The sequence below is a fragment of the Stegostoma tigrinum genome, chromosome 19 (assembly GCF_030684315.1).
Source record: "Stegostoma tigrinum isolate sSteTig4 chromosome 19, sSteTig4.hap1, whole genome shotgun sequence".
Lineage (NCBI taxonomy): Eukaryota > Metazoa > Chordata > Chondrichthyes > Orectolobiformes > Stegostomatidae > Stegostoma > Stegostoma tigrinum.
The window spans coordinates 1,810,976-1,836,647 of record NC_081372.1 but is presented as its reverse complement, the minus strand read 5'-3'; the positions used below and the strand labels follow the sequence as shown (position 1 = coordinate 1,836,647).

The following is a 25,672-nucleotide window of genomic DNA, read 5'->3' as shown; positions in this document are numbered from 1 at the left end:
TGTTCAAGAAGGGGAGTAGAGACAACCCTGGTAATTATAGACCAGTGAGCCTTACTTCTGTTGTGGGTAAAGTATTGGAAAGGATGACAAGAGAGGGGATTTAAAATCATCTAGAAAGGAATAATTTGATTAGGGATAGTCAACACGGTTTTGTGAAGGGTAGGTCGTCCCTCACAAACCTTACTGAGTTCTTTGAGAAGGTGACCAATCAGGTGGATGAGGGTAAACCAGTTGATGCGGTGTATATGGGTTTTAGTAAAGCATTTGATAAGGTTCCCCACGGTAGGCTATTGCAGAAAATACGGAGGCATGGGATTGAGGGTGATTTGGCGGTTTGGATCAGAAATTGGCTAGCTGTTAGAAAACTGAGGGTGGTTGTTGATGGGAAATTTTCGTCTTGAAGTTCAATTACTAGTGGTGTACCGCAAGGATCTGTTTTGGGTAACCTGGATGAGGGCGTAGAAGGATGGGTTAGTAAATTTGCGGATGACACTGAAGTCGGTGGAGTTGTGGGTAGTGTGGAAGGATGTTGCAGGTTACAGACAGACATAGATAAGCTGCAGAGCTGGGCTGAGAGGTGGCAAATGGAGTTTAATGCCGAAAAGTGTGAGGTGATTCACTTTGGAAGGAGTAACAGGAATATAGAGTACTGGGCTATTGGTAAGATTCTTGGTAGCGTGGACGAGCAGAGGGATCTCGGTGTCCATGTGCATAGATCCCTGAAAGTTGCCACCCAGGTTGATAAGGTTGTTAAGAAGGCATACGGTGTGTTAGGTTTTATTGGTAGAGGGATTGAGTTTCAGAGCCATGAGGTCATGTTACAGCTGTACAAAACTCTGGTGCAGCCGCACTTGGAGTATTGCGTACACTTCTGGTCACCGCATTATAGGAAGGAAGTGGAAGCATTGGAAAGGGTGCAGAGGAGATTTACCAGGACGTTGACTGGTTTGGAGGGAAGGTCTTATGAGGAAAGGCTGAGGGACTTGATGCAGTTTCATTAGAGAGAAGAAGGTTAAGAGGTGTCTTAGTGGAGACATACAAGATGATCAGAGGATTAGATAGGGTGGATAGTGAGGGCCTTTTTCCTTGGATGGTGATGGCTAGCCCGAGGGGGCGTAGCTTTAAATTGAAGGATGATAGAATGAGGACAGATGTCAGAGATAGGTTCTTTATTCAGAGAGTAGTAAGGATGTGGAATGCCCTGCCTGCAATAGTAGTAGACTCGCCAAGTTTATGAGCATTTAAATGGCCATTGGATAAACATATGGATGACATTGGAATAGTGTAGGTTAGATGGGCTTCAGTTTGGTTTCACAGATTGGCGCAACATCGAGGGCCGAAGGGCCTGTACTGCTCTGTAATGTTCTATGCTCTGTTTTCTAATGGTACCACATTAGCTGTCTCCAGTCCTTTGGCACCTCTCCTGTGTCCAGCAAGGATTTGAAAATTAGCCTACAACCTCTCTCTCGCCTTCCACAGCAGCCTGGGATATATGTAAGTAGCCCTGGTGCTCTCTGATGAAAGGTCTAGGCCCGAAACGCCAGCTTTTGTGCTCCTAAGATGCTGCGTGGCCTGCTGTGTTCATCCAGCTTCACACCTTGTTATCTTGGATTCTCCAGCATCTGCAGTTCCCATCATCCCTTAACTAGTTTTCTTTTTTTTTACTAAAGCCAGTAATACCTCCTCCTTCCTAATTGTAATTTGTTCAAGTATATCTCTTCCCTGATTTCTATGCCTAACTTCTCATCGTGAATATAGCTGTAAAGTGCTCATTTAAAACCTCCCCTACATCCTTTGGCTCCACCCATAGTTTGCCACTTAATTCCCCAACAGGCCCCAATGTTTCGTTAGTTATCCTCTTGCTTTGTTTATTTTGCCTACTGATGTTTATTCCTCAGTGCCCCCTCTTCACTTTCCTAATTTCTTTTTTAAGTAACACCTTGCACTGTTTATAAACCTCTAACGCTTCTTGACCATTTGGCATGTTGACTCATCAAAATCAGCACTGGTTATGCTCCAGTGTAAGCAGGATATGTTGAATGATCGGAGCTGTATGATTCTGTGAACTATAGAGCACATCAGGAGGTGAGATCAAAAATGTTGGATTACTTGAGGCCAAAGCATCCATTTGAAAACTGGATTGCTGAGCAGATGGTAGAAATGGGCAACACTACACTCTGGAGAACATAGGCTTCACTATCCCACGTTACTTTCAGCAAAGGACCAAGCTTGACATTAGTAAGAACTGTAGCATCTTACAGTACAGCTGTTCAGCACATCATGCTTCTGCTGACTCTTTGAAACAGCTATTTATTCTAACTCCGTAAACCCTGAAAGTTCTCCCTTTTCAAATGTTTAAGCAATTCCTTTTTGAAGTCTATAAATGGCTTTGTTTCCAGCACATTCATTTTGGAAATTTTAAACAAAAGCTGGAAATGTGTATCATTCAAAAAGGGATAAAACATGAGTTCGGACTTAGTTAAAGATCCCTTGTCATAATATTGTGTTTGAATTAAGGAAGCCAGAAAGGGCAACAGCAAGGGGAAACTCCTGGAGCTGAAACGTAATTGATATTTTGGATCAATGCATTCAGTAATGTAAGACATTAACTCTTTGCAGGATTATCAGCACCTGTACCCAGGGGGCGGAAAGGCAAGAAGATAAAAACACCACTTTCCCAACCAGAGCTGAAGAACGCTGATTGGGTGGCCAGCTGTAACCCTGATGTGCTCTTTCATGATGATGGCTACAAGAAACATCTTAAACAGCATTGCAACAAGTGAGTGCACGTGTCTGAGCCAAGAGGGTTAGACTCTAAGGCTTTCTCAAAGCCGTGAATTACGTCAACTAAACATTAATTCCACAGAGAAGGTGATTTTTAAAACTGAGTACTTTCTTGGTCATTCTGTCGTCCTGAGAAGCTTAACCTCACTCCTCAGTAAATCCTGTCTCCCTGCCATGGACAGCACTGTTGTAAGTGAGGCACAGCACATAAATGAGTGGATGGTGTTCCTTTTCTTTTCTCAAGCTTGATTTTGTATTCCATACGGTTACTTTCAGGGTCTTACTGCGCGTACGAATGCTGTATTACCTTAAACAAGAGGTGCTGGGAGAAGCTGCTGACAAAGCTTTGGATGGTGTTGATGCAAGGTACGCCATCTGACAGAAATGCTGTGGCATCGTGAGTAAATGTAAGATTTGATGCTGAGCCATATTGAATGTGAAGATCCCAGTCTCGATTCTTTATTTGGAATGAAGTTCCTGTTTTAATAGTAATGAATGGGAAACTAAATATGAAGGCATATAGTTTGCCCCTGGTTAGAGTATAGCACTGGTTAAAGGTGGGGTTAATCTGCACTGTTTTTTTTCCACACTTTACATCTCTGTGCAGCAAGCCAGGACGCTTTTCCACAGTTAGTCATGGGGGATTTTGATCGAGCAAGTAAGGCAGAAATAGTTTTCAGAGGCAAGAAGGGCAGTGACTACAGCAAACCGGTTTATGGTGTTTTCCATAGAAACAAAACAGCACTGATGGGGGCCATTCGACCCATTTTGTCCATGCCAACTAAAGACACCCATCGTTCTAATCCCATCTTCCTGCGCGTGGTCCATACCCCTGCAGCTTACAGCAGTTAAGACTCAGACCTGAGTACTCTTAACACGGTTTAGGATCTCTGCCTCCATCACCAACTTGGGCAGCAAATTCCAGGCATCTACCACCCTTTGCATTAAAATAAAAGTTTTTCCTTCTAAGATAACAAAGTATGGGGCTGGATGAACACAGCAGGGCAAGCAGCATCTTAGGATCACAAAAGCTGAGGTTTCAGGCCTAGACCCTCCTTCAGAAAAGGATTGTGCTCCTAAGATGCTGCGTGGCCTGCCGTGTTCATCCAGCTCTACACTTTGTTATCACAGGTTCTCTGGCATCTGCAGTTCCTACTATCTCTGATACAAGTTTTTCCTTCTGCCCGCTCTATTCCTTTTGCTACTTCACTTGAATCTATGACCCTGGTTTTTGAACTCTCTGCCAAGGGAAATAGTTTCTTCCTGTCTACTCTTTCTCTGCCCCTCACAATTTTGTACATCTCGGTCGCCTTTGTTACAGGAAAACACCACGAACCTTTCCAATCTCACTTCATATCTATAGTTCTCCAGCCCTGGCAACATTCTAGTGAACCCAGAGCAGTAATATCCAACCAGTAATGCGGTGACTAGAACTGCGCATGCTACTCCAGTTGATGCCTCACCAGTATCTTAAACGGTTTCATCATTATATCGCTTCTTCTGTATTCTATCCCTTTACCAATGAAAGGGAACATTCCATATGCCTTCTTTACCCTTATCTACCTGTGCTGCTACCTTTATGGACCCATACACTTGGCAGCCATGATCTCTTACTTCATCTACCCATCTTGGTATGTTGCTTTTTTGTTGCTTATTCCCCTTTTCTGTTTATCAGAGATGAACTCCATCTGCTGCTTCCCTGCCCACTCCCCCAATCCATCTATATTAATTTGGAGCTGACCGCTGTTCATAACACTATTCATCACACGGCCAATTTTGGTGTTATCTGCAAAATTCCAAGCGTGCCCCCAAGTTCAAGTCCAAATTGTTAATATATAAAACAAACAGCAGGGCTCCCAACATCAAGCCCTGTGGAACCCCACTTGAAACAGTTTTCCATTCATAAGAGCAGCCAATGACCATTACCCTTTGTTTCCTTTTACTGTGTCTAATGAAGATTGGAAAATAATCCTCAGAGTGACTGCTATTCCGCCCGACCTCCATTAACATCCGAGGGAACAATCCATCCAGTCCTGGCGACTTATCAACTTCCAAGGATTCCAACTCCCCTAACACTTCCTGCATTCTGATTATTTTGTCCGATATTTCACACTGCTGCTTTTGGATTACTGTATCCACAGCATCTCTTTCCTTTGTAAATATGGAGACAAAACGTTTAATATTCTTCCCATGCCCTCTGCATCTTCACACAAGTTCCTTTCTGTATCTCTGGTGGGTGTCGCTATTCTTTTGCTCTTTAGAACAAGACGGAAGATGAGGCTTTTTTTATCATGGTCAATATCTGGAATACATAACCTGATAAGATTGGTGAAAACATATTCACAGCTTTCAGAAAGGAGCTGATTATCTGCTGGCAAAGGAAAGTTTGGGAAGGGCTTTAGGGAAGCAGAGGCAAGAGACTAATTGGAGAAGCCTTTTAAAGAGCCAGAACAGGAATTATACTTGAATGGTTTTGCTCTGTGGCATCATTCTGTGATTGGGAGCGCAATGTTAATGCATACGCCTTTTGAACTGTTTGAACTGCCAGCCAGTAAAAGTGGCTTTTGAGGTTGTAGATACTGTAAGGCTGTAAAGCAGCAAAGAACAGTGACGTTGAGGGGATAACTAATAGAAAGAGAGAAATAGAACAAATAAAGGTGCCAAAGATGTTTAGCATTGTTACTAACATTGAAGTTATTTTAAAAGTAGAGTGGAATCTATATGTGTACTTGTCTGAGTAATTGTTGCAAATGCCACAGTGAAGATCAATACTCAACCTAAAAAGATTATATTATGGGAAGGGGTTTCATAAATGACCCTTATATTTTCTTAAGGTTAAAAGATTGAAAGGTGACCTAGTTGGAGTGATTAAAAGGTAGGTAGTGGTAATATTGTTCCTCTGGGAGATCCAGAATATGAGGGCTTAGTCCTTCAAGAAGCACTTCTTCTCTCAGATGCTGATGGAAATTTGGGACTGGCCCCACAAGAGCACTACTGAAGCTAGGGGTAGGTGGGAGACTGCCAGTTCACTGAAATTATTAAGTTTTATTGAATGAGTGTATTAAAGGATGTAGAGGACTGGAGGGTGCATGGGTTGAAGATACAAATTAAACATGATCCAATTGTGTCTCTGAGCTCTCTTTCTAACCCTCTCCTTTGTCTTTGAAACTTGCTCTCCTCCTTTGTCTCCCTCTCCCTCCGTTCTGTCCTGCTCCCCCTTCACCTTCCCTACTCATTCCCTCCCTCTCCCCCATTCTCCTCTCTGTAAATGCCCCCTTCCTCTCCCACCTGTGTAGTAAGCTGGATGTCTGGATTCCTGATGTGGACTATAATGATATGCCAGTTGATTGGTGGGGTGGAGACTCGGACAAGAGCCTGCTCATTGGAGTTTACAAGCACGGTAAGATGACATTTATGGTCCGTAGGAATGTGTCAGTGTCTAGAATTGTTCATTGGGAATGTGTTTGTGTTTGTCCAGTCATGTTTCTATATTTGTGTTGTTTTTAGGAGAGATCCATTATCAATACAGCATCCCCAGGACTGTGTCCATATTTTCAGTGAGTTCCCAGGAGGGTGCCCAAGTTTAGATTAAGACAGTGTTGTAGATGAAGGTCCCCTTAAGAATGAGCATGCACCAGAGATTATAGCTGATACTTGTTGAATTATACATTTACACAAAGCAGTATTTTGAGCCTACAATGAAGTAGTATACCATTCAACCCCTTAAGCCCATTCTACCATTCAGTGAGATCATGGCTGCTCTGTTTGTGTTTCAAACTACACATTTCCATCTACTCTGATAAACTTTGATTCCTGGTTCTAACAAGAATCTATGTTAGGTTCTGGACATGCTCGCTGAGCCAGTGGGTTTGGGTGCAAACATTTCATCACCTGGCTATGTAAGATTATCAGTGCACCCCAGATGAAGCATCGGTGTTCTGTTATTTTGTGCCTCAGTTTGTTGTGGTGTTTGCTACCACTTTTGGTTCTGTTTCTCAGTGAACAAGAACAAAGTTGCTGGAAAAGCTCAGCATGTCTGGCAGCATCTGTGGAGGAGAAAACAGAGTTAACGTTTCGGGTCCGGTGACCCTTCCTCAGAACTATTTCTCTATGGTTTGTACACGGGGTCTAATTTAATGTATTTGTTGATCGAGTTTTGGTTGGAATACCTGGGCGTCAGGAATTCCCTGGTGTGTCCCTGTTTGTCTTGTGCAATTGTCGATGTGTTGTTCCAGTCAAATTTGTGTCCTTCATTGTCCAATGTATTGTGTATTGTGCCCAATTCTCATTTGTCTCACAACAACGGACAACAAGGCACACAAATTTGACTGGGACAACACATCAAGAATCACACGAGCCAAACAGACAGTCCAGGAACTTCCTGGAGGCCTGGTATTCCAACTGAAACTCCAGCAACAAACACACTGAATTAGACCTGATGTACAAACCACTGAAAAACAGAACTGCAAGTAATATCAACCACCCCAGTGAACTGAGGCAGATAAGTAACAAGCAGGATAAAACACCGATGCTTCTTTCAGGATCTTAAAACTTCAATCAAATCACTCTAACTGTTCTAAACTTCAGTAAAAGCAATCTTGGCATGTCTAACCTTTCCTCCATAACTCCTCATTCGGATATCAATCAAGTGAACCTCCTCTGAACTGCCTTCAACGCATTTACGTTCTTAAATAAGGGGACAAAAACTGCACACACAGTTCAGGATGTTCACACCTATGTCTTGAAGAACTGAAGTATGGTGTCTTTACTTCTATAAACAAAAACAAAAATTGCTGGAGAAACTCAGTAGGTCTGGCAGCATCTGCAAAAAGAGAAACAGTTAAATTTTAAGTCCAGTGTTCCTTTTTATTTAATTTATTTTATCCTTTTATGTTCCTCTCATTCTATTAGCCTCCTTAAATCATGTAATGCACATGCAAACCCCTTGTAATTCCTGCACTGTGACGTCTAAATCCCTGTGCACATTGGAATTCTGTAGTCATTCCCCTTTTAAATAATACTCTACTTTTTTATTCTTCCTACCAAAGTGAGCAACTTCCCATTTTCACACATTATTCTCCATCTGGCAGAGTTTTGCCCATCTGCAATCTCATTATGATTTTTCACAACATACTTCCTGTCTATCTTTGTGTCATCAGCAAATTTAGCCACCATGCCTTTGCTATCTTCTTGTAAATCATTGATATAAATTGTGAAACGTTGAGGGCCCAGCACACATCCCTGTGGGACCCTATTTATCACATGCTACCTATCTGTAAAAGACCCATTTATGCATACTCTGTTTTCTGCTAGTTAATCTACCCATGCGTAGGTGTTACCCCCTACACTCTGGAGCTCTTTCTTTGTGCAGTAGGCTTTTCTGTGGAACCCTGTCAAATGCTCTCTGGAAATCCAAGTATAATATATCAGTAGCTCCCCTTTAAACACAGTGCATGGTACCTCTTCAAAAAATTCCAATCAACTGCTTAAACACAATTTCCCTTTCATAAGAGCTCACTGGCACTTCCTGATTACCTTGATTTTTTTTTAAAGTGAGGGAGATTGCAGTGAGCAGTCTAGAGTTTGTATTGAAATATGGAATGCAAATAAACAATTGCAGAAGATACACTGATCCCTGTTTCAAAAAACAGATTACAGGCTATGAAACCCAGGCATGTGTCAGTATCTGTATGGGGGCCCCCAGGTGTGTATGAGTTTTACCTTGGATAACCCCAGTGAGTATCAGTATTGCCGTGGGTTCTGTTCGTGCTTTAGTTTGGAAACCACTGACGTAGCAGTGACTTAAAGAAATTCTATAACAGTGAGGTAGATCTGTATTCATAATAAAACTTGTTGGACTGTCGTCGTTGAACCAGTTCCTAGTAAAGTCGTGTCATTGCTGTCAGTCCAGTTTTAGCTGAAACAAAGGGGCCTTGTATATATTTTATGACATTGACTGTACCTAGAAATCGTGGAACCCGCCAGGCCTCAGGTGGTAAATGTTGTACCCAATTGTAGTGTACTGCACAGCCCAGAAGAGAATAAGGTATCATTCCCAGTTCTTGTTCTGTGGTTAGCTTTGGTAACTTTGTGCTAGTGTGAAGGGTGCAACTGGTTCCAGTTGGTGTCCCTTCTTCAAGGTTGCTCACCAGAAAAATATGTGAATTAAAAATACAAACTCAAATCAGGTCAAGCAGCATCCAGAGCAAGAAAAGTAGTGTTAGCATGATGACCTTTGTCAGATTTCTAGCACATGCATAAGTTTATCTTCGTGTGGAACAAAAGTATAAATAGTTGGAGAAACTCAGCAAGCCTGACAGCATCCAAGTCAGTGTTTTGGGTCCAGTGACCCTCCTTCAGAACATATATTGATGTTGGTTTGGATGAACACTGGACCAGGCTTGACTGATCCGTGGTCTACTGACCTGATGATATCCACCGTCTAGCTACGTACACATTATAGCCATTATGTGATATCCAAGCAAGGGTTAAGAGAAGGAGCCCATTGGTATTTATTTCAGAGCCTCTGCATTCTCTGATACTGTCTTTGAAGCATTGGCAATGATTACTGAGCCATTTGAACACTGCACCAATTTGTCATGACTTAGTGATATTTCTGTAAGAGTGGTTGCAGAGCCTCCTCAGAAGTTCATAGAGTTGTGGCAGCTTGCTATGATCCTCTCTGATGAAGGGTCTAGGCCCGAAACGTCAGCTTTTGTGCTCCTGAGATGCTGCTTGGCCTGCTGTGTTCATCCAGCCTCACATTTTATTATCTTGCTATGATCCAGCTGTTTTTTTCCTTTTCAGGTTATGAGCGCTACAACGCGATGAGAGCTGACTCAGCACTCTGCTTCCTTGAAAGGGTTGGCATGCCCGATGAAACCTCGTTGGCAGCTGAACAAGGAGGTGCCGACCTGTCATCAGACATAACTGAAGGGTAAAACAAAGACAGCTGTGGCGGGGATAGCTTGGGGAAAAGATGTTTGGCAGAAGGCAGCCTAAGTCCCTAATTCAAGTATTACATTTTCATTTCGAGCCATAGAGTCGTACAGCATGGAAACATAGACCAACTAGTCAACTCTGCCCATATTCCCAAACTAAACCAGTCCAACTTATCTGCATTTGACTCATATCCCACCAAACCTTTCCTGTTCGTGTACTTACCCAAATGTCTTTTAAATGTCTTGACTGTTCCTGCATCCATCACTTCCTATGGCAGTTCATTCTACACACAAAACATACTTTGTTGCTGCTCATGTCCTTTTTAAAACTTTCTCCTCTCACCCTAAAAACATGTTCCTTAGTTTTGAACTCCCCCATCCTAGGGAAAAGACCCTTGCTATTTACCTTTATACTGTTCATGATTTTATAAACCTCAGTGGAGTTAGGGACCACATGTAGTGTGTCAGGTTTGCAGATAACACGAAGATTGAGTGGTGGAGCAAAGAGTGCAGAGGACTCTTGAAAGTTTGCAGAGGGATGGAGATAGTTTAAGAAAGTGGGCGAAAGTCTGGCAGATGGCGTACAAGCTTGATAAATGTGAAGTCACCCATTTTGGTAGGAATAACATTAGAAGGTACTATTATTTGAACAGTTAAAAATTGCATACTGCTGCTGTGCACAGGGACCTGGGTGTCGTTGTGTATGAATTGCAGAGCGTTGCTTTGCAGGTACATCAGGTAATAAGGCAAACGAAATTTTGTCCTTCATTGCTTGAGGGGTTAAGTTTTAAAAGCAAAGAGGTTATGTTTCAACTCATATTTGGGAAATAAGTCAGGACAGATGACTGAGGTGCTGGTGGGGAGCACTTTGGGGGCCAGTGACTATAATTCTATCAGTATTAAAATAGTGTGAGAAAAGGATAGACTGGACCGAAAAGTTAAAATCCTAAATTGGACGAAGGCCATTTTTGACGGCATTAGGCAAGAACTTTCAAAAATTGATTTGAGGCGGATGTTTGCATTTTGAGGGTTGGTTGGAAAATGGGAAGCTTCAAAAATGAGGTAATGAGAATCTAGGGACGGTATGTTCCTTTTGTGGCAAAGGGCAAGGCAAGTAAGTGTAGGGAATGCTAGATGATTAGAGAAATTAAATTTTGGTCAAGAAAAAGAAAGAAGCATCTGTCAGGTATAGATAGCAGAGATCAAGTGAATCCCTGGAAGAGTATAAAGGCAATAGGTGTATACTTGAGAGGGAAATCAGGCGGACAAAAAAGGGACTTAAAACACCTTTGGTTTCTCCTTAACCCTATTTGCCAAGGAGATTTGATAAATACATTAAGGACGAAATAGTAACCGGGGGAAAATAGGGCCTCTTAAAGATCAACAAGGCCACCTATTTGTAGAACCGCAGGAGTTGGAGGAGATATTAAATGAGTATTTTGCATCAGTGGTTACTGTGGAGAAGGATATGGATGACAGAGAACATGGGGAAATAACTAGTGACACCTTGAAAAATGACCACATTACAGAGGAGGTGGCGCTGGAAGTCTTAAAACGCATATAGGTGGATAAGTCCCCAGGACTTGAACAAGAGTACCCTAGCATTCTGTTGGAAACAAGGGAAATGATTGCTGGGCCCTTTGTATCATTTGTATCATCGATAGCAATAGGTGAGATGCTGGAAGACTGGAAGTCGACGAATGTGGTGCCAGTATTTAAGAAAGGTGGTAAAGAAAATCCAGGGAACTACAGACCAGTGAGCCTGACATTGGTGCTGGGCAAGTTGTTGGAGAAAATCCTGAGGGACGGTATTTACACCTATTTGGAAAGACAAGGGCTGATTCGGAACAATAAACATGGCTTTGCATATGGGAAATTGTGTCTTACTAACTTGATTGAAATTTTTGAAGAAGTAACAAAGAGGATGAATGAGGGCAGGTGCTGGACATATTCTGTATGGACTTCAGTAAGGCGTTTGACAAGGTTTCTCATGGTAGACTGGTGAGCAGGGTTAAATCACACAGCATATGGGGAGAACTAGCTATTTGGATACAGAGCTGGCTTAAAGGTGGAAGTCAGAGGGTAGTGGTGGATGGTTGCTTTTCAGATTGTAACCAGTGGGATGCTACAAGAATCGGTGCTGGGTTTACTGCGTTTTGTCATTTATATAAAGAACAAATAACATTATAGCACATGAACAGGCCTGTCGGCCCTCCACGCCTATGCCGATCCAGATACTCTAGCTAAACCTGTCGCCTATTTTCCAAGGACCTGTATCCCTCTGCTCCCTGCCCATTCATGAATCCGTCTAGATACATCTTAAATGATGCTATCATGCCTGCTTCTACCACCTCTGTTGGCAACGCGTTCCAGGCACCCACTGCCCTCTGCGTAAAGAACTTTCCACGTATATTTCCCTTAAGCTTTTCCCCTCTCACCATGAAATCGTGGCCCCTAGTAAATGAATCCCCCGTTCTGGGGAAAAAAGCGTCTTGCTATCCACCCTGTTTATACCTCCTATGATTTTGTAGACCTCGATCAGGTCCCCCCTCAACCTCCATCTTTCTAATGTAAATAATCCTAATCTACTCAACCTCTCTTCATAGCTAGCGCTCTCCATACCAGGCAACACCCTCAACACCCTCTCCTTTTGGTAATGTGGTGACCCAGAACTGTATGCAGTATTCCAAATGTGGTTGAATCAAAGTCCTATACAACTGTAATATGACCTGCCAACTCTTGTATTCAATACCCCAACCAATGAATGAAAGCATGCTGTGTATGCCTTCTTGACCACTCTGTTGACCTGTGTTGCTACCGTCAGGGTACAATGGACCTAAATACCCAGATCTGTGTTTCACTTTTCCCCAGGGCTTTTCTATTTACCATATCGTTCGCTCTTGAATTGGATCTTCCAAAATGCATCACGTCGCTTGTGCCTGAATTGAACTCCATCTGCCATTTCTCCGCCCAACTCTCCAATCTATCTATATTCTGCTGGATTCTCCAACAGTCCTGTTCACTATTTGCTACTCCACCGATCTTAGTGTCATCTGCAAACTTGTTAATCAGACCATCTCTACCTTCCTCCAGATCATTTATGTATATCACAAACAACAGTGGTCCCAGCACAGATCCCTGTGGAACACCACTGGTCACGGGTCTCCATTTTGAGAAATTTCCTTCCACTACAACTCTGTCTCCCTTTGCCCAGCCAGTTCTCTATCCGTCTAGCTAGCACACCCTGGACCCCTTACAACTTCACTTCCTCCATCAGCCTGTCATGGGGAACCTTATCAAACGCCTTACTGAAGTCCATATATGTGACATGTACAGTCTTTCCCTCATCTATCAAATTTGTCACTTTCTCAAAGAATTCTATCAAGTTGGTAAAACATGACCTTCACTGCACAAAACCATGCTGCCTATCAGTAATAAGCCCATTTTCTTCCAAACGTAAATAGATCCTATCCCTCAGTACCTTCTCCAGCAGCTTCCCACCACTGACATCAGGTTCACTGGTCTATAATTACCTGGATTATCCTTGCTACCCTTCATAAACAAGGGGACAACATTAGCAATTGCCCAGTCTTCCGGGACCTCACCTGTGCTCAAGGATGCTGAAAAGATATCTGTTAAGTCCTCAGCTATTTCCTCTCTCATTTCCCTCAGTAACCTGGGATAGATCCCATTCAGACCTGGGGACTTGTCCACCCTAATGCCTTTTAGAATACGCAGCACCTCGTCCCTCCTTATGCTGACTTGACCTAGAGTAATCAAACATCTATCCCTAACTTCAGCATCCATCATATCTCTCTCCTCGATGAATACCGACGCAAAGTACTCATTAAGAATCTCACTCATTATCTTTGACTCCTCGCTTAACTTCCCTCCTTTGTCCTTGAGTGGGCCAACCCTTTCTTTAGTTACCCTCTTGCTCGTTATGTACGAATAAAAGGCTTTGGGATTTTCCTTAACCCTGTTTGCTAAAGATGACCCCTTTTAGCCCCCTTAATTCCTCATTTCAGATTGGTCCTACGTCCCCGATATTCTTGCAAAGCTTTGTCTGTTTTCAGTTGCCTAGACCTTGTGTATGCTTCCTTCTTCCTCTTTGCTAGTCTCTCAATTTCACCTGTCATCCATGGTTCCCTAATCTTGCTCTTTCGATCCCTCATTTTCACAGGGACATGTCTGTCCTATGCTCTAATCAACCACTCTTTAAAAGCCTCCCATATATCAAATGTAGATTTACTCTGAAACAGCTGCTCCCAATCCACGATCCCCAGCTCCTGCCGAATTCGTTGGCCTTCCCCCAGTTCAGCACTCTCATCCATGAGTATCCTAAAACTTACAGAATTGTGATCACTATTCCCAAAGTAATCCCCTACTGAAATTTTAACCACCTGGACAGGTTCATTCCCCAACACCAGGTCCGGTATGGCCCCTTCCCAAGTTGGAGTATTTACATACTGCTCGAGAAAACCCTCCTGGAAGCTCCTTACAAATTCTGCTCCATCTAAACCCCTAACACTGAGTGAATTCCAGTCAATGTTGGGAAAATTAAAATCGCCGATCACCACCACCCTGTTGCTCCTACATCTTTCCATAATCTGTTTACATATTTGTACCTCTATCTCTCACTCACTGTTGGGAGGCCCGTCGTACAGCCCCAACATTGTTACCGCACCCTTCCTATTTCTGAGCTCTGCCCCTATTGCCTCACTGCTCGACCCTATTGTCCCCTGCGGTCATCTCCCTCCAAAACAGGTATACCGTTTTGGATACTGTTGGCGGAGATGGCTCACCAGGGGAAGGCAGCAACAGTAGCTGGGTTCATGGCACTGTGGTTGGATCTGCTGCACAGAAGGGCAGGGAAAAAGAGTGGAAGGGCTATAGTCATAGGGGATTCAATTGTTTGGGGAGCAGATAGGCAGTTCTGTGGTTGAAATCAAGACTCCTAATGCTATGTTCGAGTACTGCTCGAGTCCTCCATAGTGCCCTCCTTCAGCACAGCTGTGATATCCTCTTTGACTAGTAATGCAATTCCTCCACCCCTTTTACCTCCCTCTCCATCCTGCCTAAAGCATCTATATCCTGGGATGTTTAGTTGCCAATCGTGCCCTTCCGTCAACCAAATCTCAGTAATGGTAATAACATCATACTCCCAGGTACTAAACCAAGCCCTCAGTTCATATGCCTCACCTAGTACACTTCTAGTATTAAAACATATGCACCTTTGTCCTTTTGCGTTCGTCACCGGCTCTCTGCCTTCTCTTCCGCTTAGTCACACTGACTTCACTGTCTAGTTCCCTACAGGCTTTAGTTCCTACATCCTTGCTGGTCACTAACCTCCTCATTTGGTTCCCATCCCCTTGCCCCATTAGTTTAAACCCTTCACCAACAGCGTTAGCAAAAGCACCCCCTAGGACATTGATTCCAGTCCTGCCCAGGAGTAGACCATCCGATTTGGAATAGTCCCACCTGCCCCAGAACTGGTCCCAATGTCCCAAAAATCTGAACCCCTCCTTCCTGCACAATCTCTCAAGCCACTCATTTATCCTGCCTATTCTTTCATTTCTCTTCTGACTAGCATGTGGCACTAGTAGCAATCCTGAGATTATTACCTTTTGAGGTCCTACTTTTTAAACTTGACTCCTAACTCCCTAAATTCTGCTTGTAGGACCTCATCCGGTTTTTTTTTAAACCTATACCATTGGTACCTATATGCACCACAACAGCTGGCTGTTTGCCCTCCCGCTTCAGATGTCCTGCAGCCAATCGGAGACATCCCTGACCCGTACACCTGGAGGCAACATAGCATTCAGGAGTCTCGATTTCAACCACAGAACTGCCTATCTGCTCCCCATACAATTGAATCCCCTATGACTATAGCCCTTCCACTCTTTTTCCCTGCCCTTCTGTGCAGCAGATCCAACCACAGTGCCATGAACCCAGCTACTGTTGCTGCCTTCCCCTGGTGAACCATCTCCGCCAACAGTATCCAAAACGGTATACCTGTTTTGGGGGGAGATGACCGCAGGGGACACCTGCACTGTCTTCCTGCTTTTTTTTTTCTGCCTTTCGGTCACCCATTCCCTTTCTCCCTCAGCAATCCTAATCTGTGATGTGACCAATTTGCTGAACATGCTACCCATGACATGCTCAGCATCACGGATGCTCGAAGTGAGTCCATCCGCAGCTCCAGAGCTGACACGGGGTTTAACAAGAGCTGCAACTGGACACACTTCCTGCACGTGAAGGAGCCAGGGACAACAGCCGTGTCCCTGAGCTCCCACATTGAGCAAGAGAAGCACAACACGGGTCTGGGATCTCCTGCCATTTTCACTCTTAAGCTTAACTTAGTCCTACTGTAATATCAAATACTAGATAAATGAAATGAAAAAAATTTGGACCAAATCACTTAACTTACCAGCACACAATAAAAATCAAAAGAAAAACCTTATCTTCTCAACATATCAGAGCCGTCTTTTTTTGGTCAGAGGAGGAGAGCGGGTGCGAGATACGACATGTGTCGTGCCTCCGGTTTAGCCACTGCCCAAATATATCCGTTCACTCACCTTCCTAGAGCGCACTTTGACTGCTCACACTCCCCTTTGCTGCCGAAATGTAGAACTTATCTTCTCGGCAGCCCTCTGGTCCTCGCTCTCACCGCTCCTGCTGCTGCTACTGCTGCAAAAAATGGAATATATAAATGATTTGGATGTCAACATAGTGGGTAACGGTTAGTATGCTTGCAGATGACACCAAAATTGGAGGTGTAGTGGGCAGAGAAGAAGGCTACCTCAGAGTACAATGGGATCTTGATCAGATGGGCCAAAGGGCTGAGGAGTGGCAGATAGAGTTTAATTTAGATAAATGTGAGGTGCTGCATTTTAGAAAAGCAAACCAGAGCAGGACCTAAACTCCTATGGTGGAGTCCTGGGGAGTGTTGGCAAACTAAGGGACCTTGGAATGCACTTTCATAGTTCCATGAAAGTGGAGTTGCAGGTAGATTGGATTGTGAAGAAGGTGCATGGTATGCTTGCCTCTATTGGTCAGTGCATTGAGTATGGGAGTTGGGAGGGTCATGTTATAGCTGTACAGGACACTGGTTAGGCCACCTTTGAAATACTGTGCGCAGTTCTGGTCTCCCTGCTATAGGAAGGATGTTGTGAAACTCGAAAGGGTTCAGAAAAGATTTACGAGGATGTTGCAGGGGTTGGAGGGTTTGAGCTACAGGGAGACGCTGAACAGGCTGGGGCTATTTTCCCTGGACCATCGGAGGCTGAGGGGTGACCTTATAGAGGTTTATAAAATCTTGAGAGGCATGAATAGGGTGAATACACAAGGTTTTTTCCCAAGGGTGGAGAGCCCAACACTGGAGGGTAAGGGTTTTGGCGAGAGGGGAAAAGATTTAAAAGGGACCTAAGGGGCAACTTTTTTACGTAGATGGTGACACGTGTATGAATGAGCTGATAGAGGATGTGGTGGAGGCTGGCATGATGACAGCATTTAAAAGGCATCTCAATGAGTATATGAATAAGAAGGATTTAGAGTGATATTAGCAAATGGGAATCGATTAATTTAGAATATCTGGTCAGCATAGACGAGTTGGACAGAAGGATTGGTTTCCATGCTGTACAGCTCTGACTCTGAGACATCCCTTATTCTTTCAAAACCTGTCTTTCAAAACTGGAGAACCTCTGTTAGGTCGCCTCAACCTTCTCTGTTCCAAGGAGAACAATCCTGACAATCCCGTCCAGTCTCTACTCATGACTGAAGTCCCTCATCTTGGGTAACATCTTCGTAAACGTGTCCCGTATCCACCCATCCGTAAACGTGACAGATTTCACGATACTTCTGGTTATCCTAAAGCTTGTAACTATCTCAAATATTCATTGGGTTACTTTGTGAAATCGTGGAATGTTTAAGAAAGAGGTGAGTTAGCTTGTATTCTCTGTGCCATCTATGTAAAGAGCAACATATGAATGTCCTGTCTTTTCCAGTACTCTTCAAATTTTTTCTCTTCCAATAATTAGATTTCTGTTGGGTGATGGTATGAAGGGATATTGAACAAACGTGAGAAAAAGGAATGAAATCAGAAAATCCTGGAAATGTACTTTACTCATTCTTCAGCACTACTCTTCCTTTCCTCGCTCAAAAGAGGAGAACAATATGTCCAAATCATCAATTTATTTTTAAAAAAACCTACAGAATTTTCAGTAACAGCAGGCTGCGTGAAAGCAGAATTTGTGGTTGTGTATCCATTTGGATACAGTATATCTTTGGTAGATTGAAATCATAGTTTCTCTCTGGTGTTTTCTCGTCAAGAGGCTAATAAATCATTTACCGAATTTCAGGGTCGACTTGTGTAAAGGTGATGACTCAGAGTTGAAGTCAGATGGACAATTCAAGGACCTGCCAGATGTAAGTATGAGTATAGTACCTCAAAGTTGTTAGATACATTCTTTTCTTTTAATGAATCTGAGATCTCCCCATCCTTTCTGTGTTGGTTGTGAATGGTTTCCCTTTACCTCTGAAGGGATTTGCTGTTGTTGGAGTATATTTCCAAAAAACCTCCCCAGGAATCGTACTGTATTTGCTCCAGCGAGTGTTGATGCTGACTCATTCATTGGCTGACACTTGTGGCGGGTCTTGAAGATGCCCACAAAGGTCCCAGCACTATGTCAATCAATAGTGATCAGGAGCATGAGTACAGAAGCTAGCTATAATACTGTTGTTGGTGCTGTGGATAAGACCATAGGATCTCAAGGAGGTCATTTGCCCCTCAGACTTGTTTGCCTAGTTAGTTGGACCATGACTAAACTGTATTTCAAATATATGTACCAGTCTTTGGATCATTCCAAATGCCCTCTGGGCAAGGGAATGCAGGATGAGTCTAGACAACCCACCCTCTTAACCCTTTCAGCCCTGGTGCTGCTCTGATGACTGTATGCTATTCATTAAGTGGCCAGTAGCATTTCAGAGGTCTGAACACAGTGGGAATTTAGGACTAAGGAATAAGTGTGAGTCATTTGGCTCACCAAACCTGCTTCACCATTCAGTGAGATCATATCTTGTGGCCTCATCTCCATTTTCTTGTCAGCCCCAGCATCTTTGGTTCCCTCATCTGTCAGTAACATTGATTGGCCAGCATCTAGGCTCTCTGCGATGCTTTTAATGCAGTTTGAAGCCGTTTGTACTGTCTGTTTCAGTCAGCATGCCTGCTATCGTATTCCATAGCTACTTTAGTCTTCAGCAAGTTTACACCTGACTTTTGGTATTAGCCTTAATGTCTTGATATAACTGGAACTACACAGGAAATATGTTTGATGTTTCCTGCAGTTCTTTGCGAAACAGTCCTAGAATTCTCAATAATCGTTTGCAAACAAAATGTTATTCTCCAGTTGACCTCAGGATGTGCCTATTTGTGGCAATTTGACATTATATTCTGAGACCATGGAGGGTGATACTTTAACACCAGAACAGTATGGTGCAGTGTTCCTGTCCTTAGTAAATACATAAAATCAACTTCCCAGGTAATCAACTGTGGAATATTATATCATAATATCATAATTGTAGTGAATGAAACCTTTGAAGAGCAGGTGTGCATGCTGGAATGGATAGAGATAGACGAAGCTGATGTGCTGAAAATTTTGTCAAACATTAAGATTGACAAGTCGCCAGGCCCGGATCAGATTTGTCCTCGGCTGCTTTGGGAAGCGAGAAATGCAATTGCTTCGCCACTTGCGAAGATCTTTGCATCCTCGCTCTCCACTGGAGTCGTACCTGAGGACTGGAGAGAGGCAAATGTAATTCCTCTCTTCAAGAAAGGAAATAGGGAAATCCCCGGCAATTATAGACCGGTAAGTCTCACGTCTGTCGTCTGCAAGGTGTTAGAAAGGATTCTGAGGGATAAGATTTATGACCATCTGGCAGAGCATGGCTTGATCAAATACAGTCAACACGGCTTTGTGAGGGGTAGGTCATGCCTTACAAACCTTATTGAGTTTTTTGAGGATGTGACTAGAAAAGTTGATGAGGGTCGAGCTGTGGATGTGGTGTATATGGACTTCAGTAAAGCATTTGATAAGGTTCCCCATGGTAGGCTCATTCAGAAGGTCAGGAGGAATGGGATACAGGGGAACTTAGCTGCTTGGATACAGAATTGGCTGGCCAACAGAAGACAGCGAGTGGTAGTAGAAGGAAAATATTCTGCCTGGAAGTCAGTGGTGAGTGGAGTTCCACAGGGCTCTGTCCTTGGGCCTCTACTGTTTGTAATTTTTATTAATGACTTGGACGAGGGGATTGAAGGATGGGTCAGCAAGTTTGCAGACGACACAAAGGTCGGAGGTGTCGTTGACAGTGTAGAGGGCTGTTGTAGGCTGCAGCGGGACATTGACAGGATGCAGAGATGGGCTGAGAGGTGGCAGATGGAGTTCAACCTGGATAAATGCGAGGTGATGCATTTTGGAAGGTCGAATTTGAAAGCTGAGTACAGGATTAAGGATAGGATTCTTGGCAGCGTGGAGGAACAGAGGGATCTTGGTGTGCAGATACATAGATCCCTTAAAATGGCCACCCAAGTGGACAGGGTTGTTAAGAAAGCATATGGTGTTTTGGCTTTCATTAACAGGGGGATTGAGTTTAAGAGTCGTGAGATCTTGTTGCAGCTCTATAAAACTTTGGTTAGACCGCACTTGGAATACTGCATCCAGTTCTGGGCGCCCTATTATAGGAAAGATGTGGATGCTTTGGAGAGGGTTCAGAGGAGGTTTACCAGGATGCTGCCTGGACTGGAGGGCTTATCTTATGAAGAGAGGTTGACTGAGCTCGGTCTCTTTTCATTGGAGAAAAGGAGGAGGAGAGGGGACCTAATTGAGGTATACAAGATAATGAGAGGCATAGATAGAGTTGATAGCCAGAGACTATTTCCCAGGGCAGAAATGGCTAGCACGAGGGGTCATAGTTTTAAGCTGTTTGGAGGAAAGTATAGAGGGGATGTCAGAGGCAGGTTCTTTACGCAGAGAGTTGTGGGAGCATGGAATGCGTTGCCAGCAGCAGTTGTGGAAGCAAGGTCATTGGGGTCATTTAAGAGACTGCTGGACATGTATATGGTCACAGAAATTTGAGGGTGCATACATGAGGATCAATGGTCGGCACAACATTGTGGGCTGAAGGGCCTGTTCTGTGCTGTACTGTTCTATGTTCTATGTTCTATAACTTGGAGCAGCCTGACCAGTTTTCTTCACAACCTTCAAAGTTACGAAATGCCTGTGGCAGTGAAACAACTGGTAGAGCAACAGGCATTTGAGGACAGGACAATATTTGGCAGTAGTAAAAGATAACGGTGACGAGAAGAGGCTAATATTGCTTCAACCCTTTCCCATTCCTAAACTCTTCTTACAGTTAATGAAATGTGTTTTCCTGCAGGAAGATGCAAACTCCTGCAATGAGTCAGGGATTATGGAGAAAGGGGAAGACTCTAATCTAGGTAAGAGATATAAACAGTGAATGACTTGTTATTGTAGTTTCATTGAGTGTCCATAGAATCAAGCCACTTGGCCCAACTGCTGTAATGCTCTGCTGTTGATTCTTCAGGCAAACATCTCCTCCTATTATAATAGACTTCTCTTTCTTTCTCTATCATGCTTATCTACATTTTCTTAAAATGCTCCATAATTCTTGCCACAACCCCTCCCTGGTGTAGCAAGTTCCTTAGGCTAACCACAAAGAATATTATATTTCTGAGCATCTCTCTTATATTTATGGCCCCTAGTTTTTATTATACATGTAAGTAGAAATACTGTCTCTATCAAAGCCTTGTGTAACCTTGCAGAATACATAGAATCCCTATAGTGTAGAAACAGGCCCATACCAGATTCCTCCATAGCCTTCTCCTTAACAGAACCCAATCTTTCCTAATGGATATAATTTTTTCAGTTCGGGTGTTTAAGATTTCTGCGTTGTCTCTGTTGATTCCAAAAGGACCTTGTTTTTTTTTATTATGCCTCATCTAAAACTGGTGATTGATGCCTTTCTGCTGTCATTTGTTAGTGGCTACCCTCCAGCAAGTGACACTCTTGTCGAGGCATGACTGGACTCGGATAAAATTGGAGTGAGATTTCCAAAAGGAGTATTTCTGAACTCCATTTGTGTCAGAGTTCAATTGAACCTCAACTCTGACCTTACATAGGGTCTTTCTGTGATTTGCATGAATGTAAAAGTGCTGAGTGTTCTTCACAGTGCATTCTAAGAGTTTTATAGTCAATATCAAGGGAGCTCTGTTAACTGTGGTTCTTTACCCATCTGCAACCCCAGTTGAATTACTTCAGTTTATTACAGCTTGCATTGAACCTTCAGTATAGAAATATGGCATTCAAGTGGATTGCATTGGTCTTTGCCAGCATTTATTTTCTATATTCACTGCATTGTCCTCAAATTAGAATCATGCAGTACTGAAGAGGCTCTTCAGCCCATCAAGTATGCACCAACCAAAAAAAATTATAAATCTGTTCTAGTCCCATTTGCAAGCACTTGGCCCAAACCCTTTAAGATTATGACATTAAAGGTATTCATCCAAATACTTTTTAAAGGTTGTGAAGTTTCTCGCCTCAATTAGCCTCACGAGCTGTGCATTCCAGATTCCTACCACACTCTGGGTGAAACAAACCTTCCACGAATCTTGCCTATATCTCCTGCCTTTCACTGTAAAATTATGGCCTCTTGTTGTTGACCTTTGACTAAGGGGAGCAGCTGTTTTCTATCCACTCTGCTCATGCCCCTCATAATCTTATGTGCCTCAGTCAGGACCCCCTCTCAACCTTCCCTGCTTTAAAGAAAATAACTTGAACTAACCAGCCTTTCGTCATAGCTGACAAAAACAGAAATTGTTGGTGAAACGTATTAGGTCTGGCAGCATCTGTAGGAAGAAAGCAGAGTTAATGTTTCAAGTCGCATGATCTTTCATCAAAACTGCAGTTGACCTGGTACGTTTTGCCAGCAATTTCTGTTTCTGTTTCTGTTTCAGATCTCTGTCATCACAGTCCTTAGTTTTACTTTCAAATCATAGATCGTAGAATCCCTGTAGTGTGGAAACAGGCCCTTCAGCCCAACTAATCCACACTGCCCCTCAGAGTATCCCATCCAGACCCATCCCCCTATAACCCACCTAATCTACACGTCCCTAATCACTATGGGCAATTTAGCATGGCCAATCCACCTACCCTGCACATCTTTGGACTGTGGGAGGAAACCACAGCACCCGGAAGAAACCCACAGGGACATGGGGAGAATGTGCAAACTCCACACAGTCACCCGAGGGTGGAATCGAACCAGAGTCCCTGTTACTGTGAGGCAGCAGTGCTAACCAGTGAGCCACCGTGCCACCTGGAAAGAAAGGGGCCCTCCTGCAATTGCTGCCTGATTTCAAACAGGGGATCTTTCACCTGTTAGGCGAACGTGAGAAACCTGGGCTTGTCTGGGATTTTAGTTTTGTTTTACTCTCTTAGCTAAATTGCTCCATCCCAGGAAACACATCTGTGAATATTCTCTACACCCTATTCACTCCTATAGTGTGGTGACAGAGGCCTGCCCAGAGTTCTGTTAACATGTCTTGCTGCCTTCAGGGATCTGTGGACAAGCAACTCAAGATCCTCTTGTTCCCCTGAGCTTTTGATTGCCCTGCCTTGAACATTCCCAATTCTTTTTCTTTCTTCCAAGTGCATCCCTCACAGTTACTGAGTTAAATTCCTTCTGTCTGTATCCTCCTGTAAAGTAAGATATTCTTTCTCACTGTCAACCACCTGTCCAGTCTCCGTGTCATCTGCAAATGTAATTGTCATCCCACATTTTCTTTTGTTCGCGTATAGCATGAACAATAAAGGACCCAACACATTCCCTGTGACAAGGGTGGCGCAGTGGTAGTATGGCGCACTGACCTCTACATCGCCAAGGCCAGACGCCAACTCTCCGACACCACCTCCTACCGCCCCCTCGATCATGACCCCACACCCGAGCACCAAACCATCATCTCCAACACCATTCATGACCTCATCACCTCAGGGGACCTCCCACCCACAGCCTCCAACCTCATTGTTCCCCAACCCCGCACGGCCCGTTTCTATCTCCTTCCCAAAATCCACAAACCTGCCTGCCCTGGTCGACCCATCGTCTCAGCCTGCTCCTGCCCCACCGAACTCATCTCCACCTATCTGGACTCCATTTTCTCCCCTTTGGTCCAGGAACTCCCCACCTACGTCCGTGACACCACCCACGCCCTCCACCTCCTCCAGGACTTCCAATTCCCTGGCCCCCAACACCTCATCTTCACCATGGACGTCCAGTCCCTATACACCTGCATTCCGCATGCAGATGGCCTCAAGGCCCTCCGCTTCTTCCTGTCCCGCAGGCCCGACCAGTCCCCCTCCACCGACACCCTCATCCGCCTAGCTGAACTCGTCCTCACCCTCAACAACTTCTCTTTTGACTCCTCCCACTTCCTACAGACTAAGGGGGTGGCCATGGGCACCCGCATGGGCCCCAGCTATGCCTGCCTCTTTGTAGGTTACGTGGAACAGTCCCTCTTCCGCACCTACACAGGCCCCAAACCCCACCTCTTCCTCCGGTACATTGATGACTGTATCGGCGCCGCCACTTGCTCCCCAGAGGAGCTCGAACAGTTCATCCACTTCACCAACACCTTCCACCCCAACCTTCAGTTCATCTGGGCCATCTCCAGCACATCCCTCACCTTCCTGGACCTCTCAGTCTCCATCTCAGGCAACCAACTTGTAACTGATGTCCATTTCAAGCCCACCGACTCCCACAGCTACCTAGAATACACCTCCTCCCACCCACCCTCCTGCAAAAATTCCATCCCCTATTCCCAATTCCTCCGCCTCTGCCGCATCTGCTCCCACGACAAGACATTCCACTCCCGCACATCCCTGATGTCCAAGTTCTTCAAGGACCACAACCCCCCCCCCCCGTGATCGAGAACACCCTTGACCGCGTCTCCCGTAACACATCCCTCACACCCTGCCCCCGCCACAACCGCCCAAAGAGGATCCCCCTCGTTCTCACACACCACCCTACCAACCTCCGGATACAACGCATCATCCTCCGACACTTCCGCCATTTACAATCCGACCCCACCACCCAAGACATTTCTCCATCCCCACCCCTGTCTGCTTTCTGGAGAGACCACTTTCTCCGTGACTCCCTTGTTCGTTCCACACTGCCCTCCAACCCCACCACACCCGGCACCTTCCCCTGCAACCGCAGGAAATGCTACACTTGCCCCCACACCTCCTCCCTCACCCCTATCCCAGGCCCTAAGATGACATTCCACATTAAGCAGAGGTTCACCTGCACATCTGCCAATGTGGTATACTGCATCCACTGTACCCGGTGTGGCTTCCTCTACATTGGGGAAACCAAGCGGAGGCTTGGAGACTGCTTTGCAGAACACCTCCGCTCAGTTCGCAACAAACAACTGCACCTCCCAGTCGCAAACCATATCCACTCCCCCTCCCATTCTTCAGATGACATGTCCATCATGGGCCTCCTGCAGTACCACAATGATGCCACCCGAAGGTTGCAGGAACAGCAACTCATATTCCACCTGGGAACCCTGCAGCCTAATGGTATCAATGTGGACTTCCCCAGTTTCAAAATCTCCCCTCCCCCAACTGCATCCCTAAACCAGCCCAGTTCGTCCCCTCCCCCCACTGCACCACACAACCAGCCCAGGTCTTCCCCCCACCCCACCACCCACTGCATTCCAAAACCAGTCCAACCTGTCTCTGCCTCCCTAACCGGTTCTTCCTCTCACCCATCCCTTGCTCCCACCCCAAGCCGCACCCCCATCTACCTACTAACCTCATCCCACCTCCTTGACCTGTCCGTCTTCCCTGGACTGACCTATCCCCTCCCTACCTCCCCAC

General features: G+C 44.6%; 1 protein-coding gene across 5 annotated transcripts in view; it reads left to right on the top strand.

The window, feature by feature from the left end:
* Positions 1–25,672, top strand: part of chd6 (chromodomain helicase DNA binding protein 6) — a 266,089-nt gene that overhangs the window by 196,646 nt on the left and 43,771 nt on the right. For all 5 annotated transcript variants that reach the window (XM_059652680.1, XM_059652681.1, XM_059652682.1 and 2 more), the window contains 6 exons: positions 2,620–2,779; positions 3,061–3,150; positions 6,081–6,184; positions 9,592–9,721; positions 18,086–18,152; positions 21,159–21,219. In XM_059652680.1, the coding sequence (XP_059508663.1) occupies positions 2,620–2,779; positions 3,061–3,150; positions 6,081–6,184; positions 9,592–9,721; positions 18,086–18,152; positions 21,159–21,219 (612 nt within the window). The remainder of the gene's footprint in view (positions 1–2,619; positions 2,780–3,060; positions 3,151–6,080; positions 6,185–9,591; positions 9,722–18,085; positions 18,153–21,158; positions 21,220–25,672) is intronic.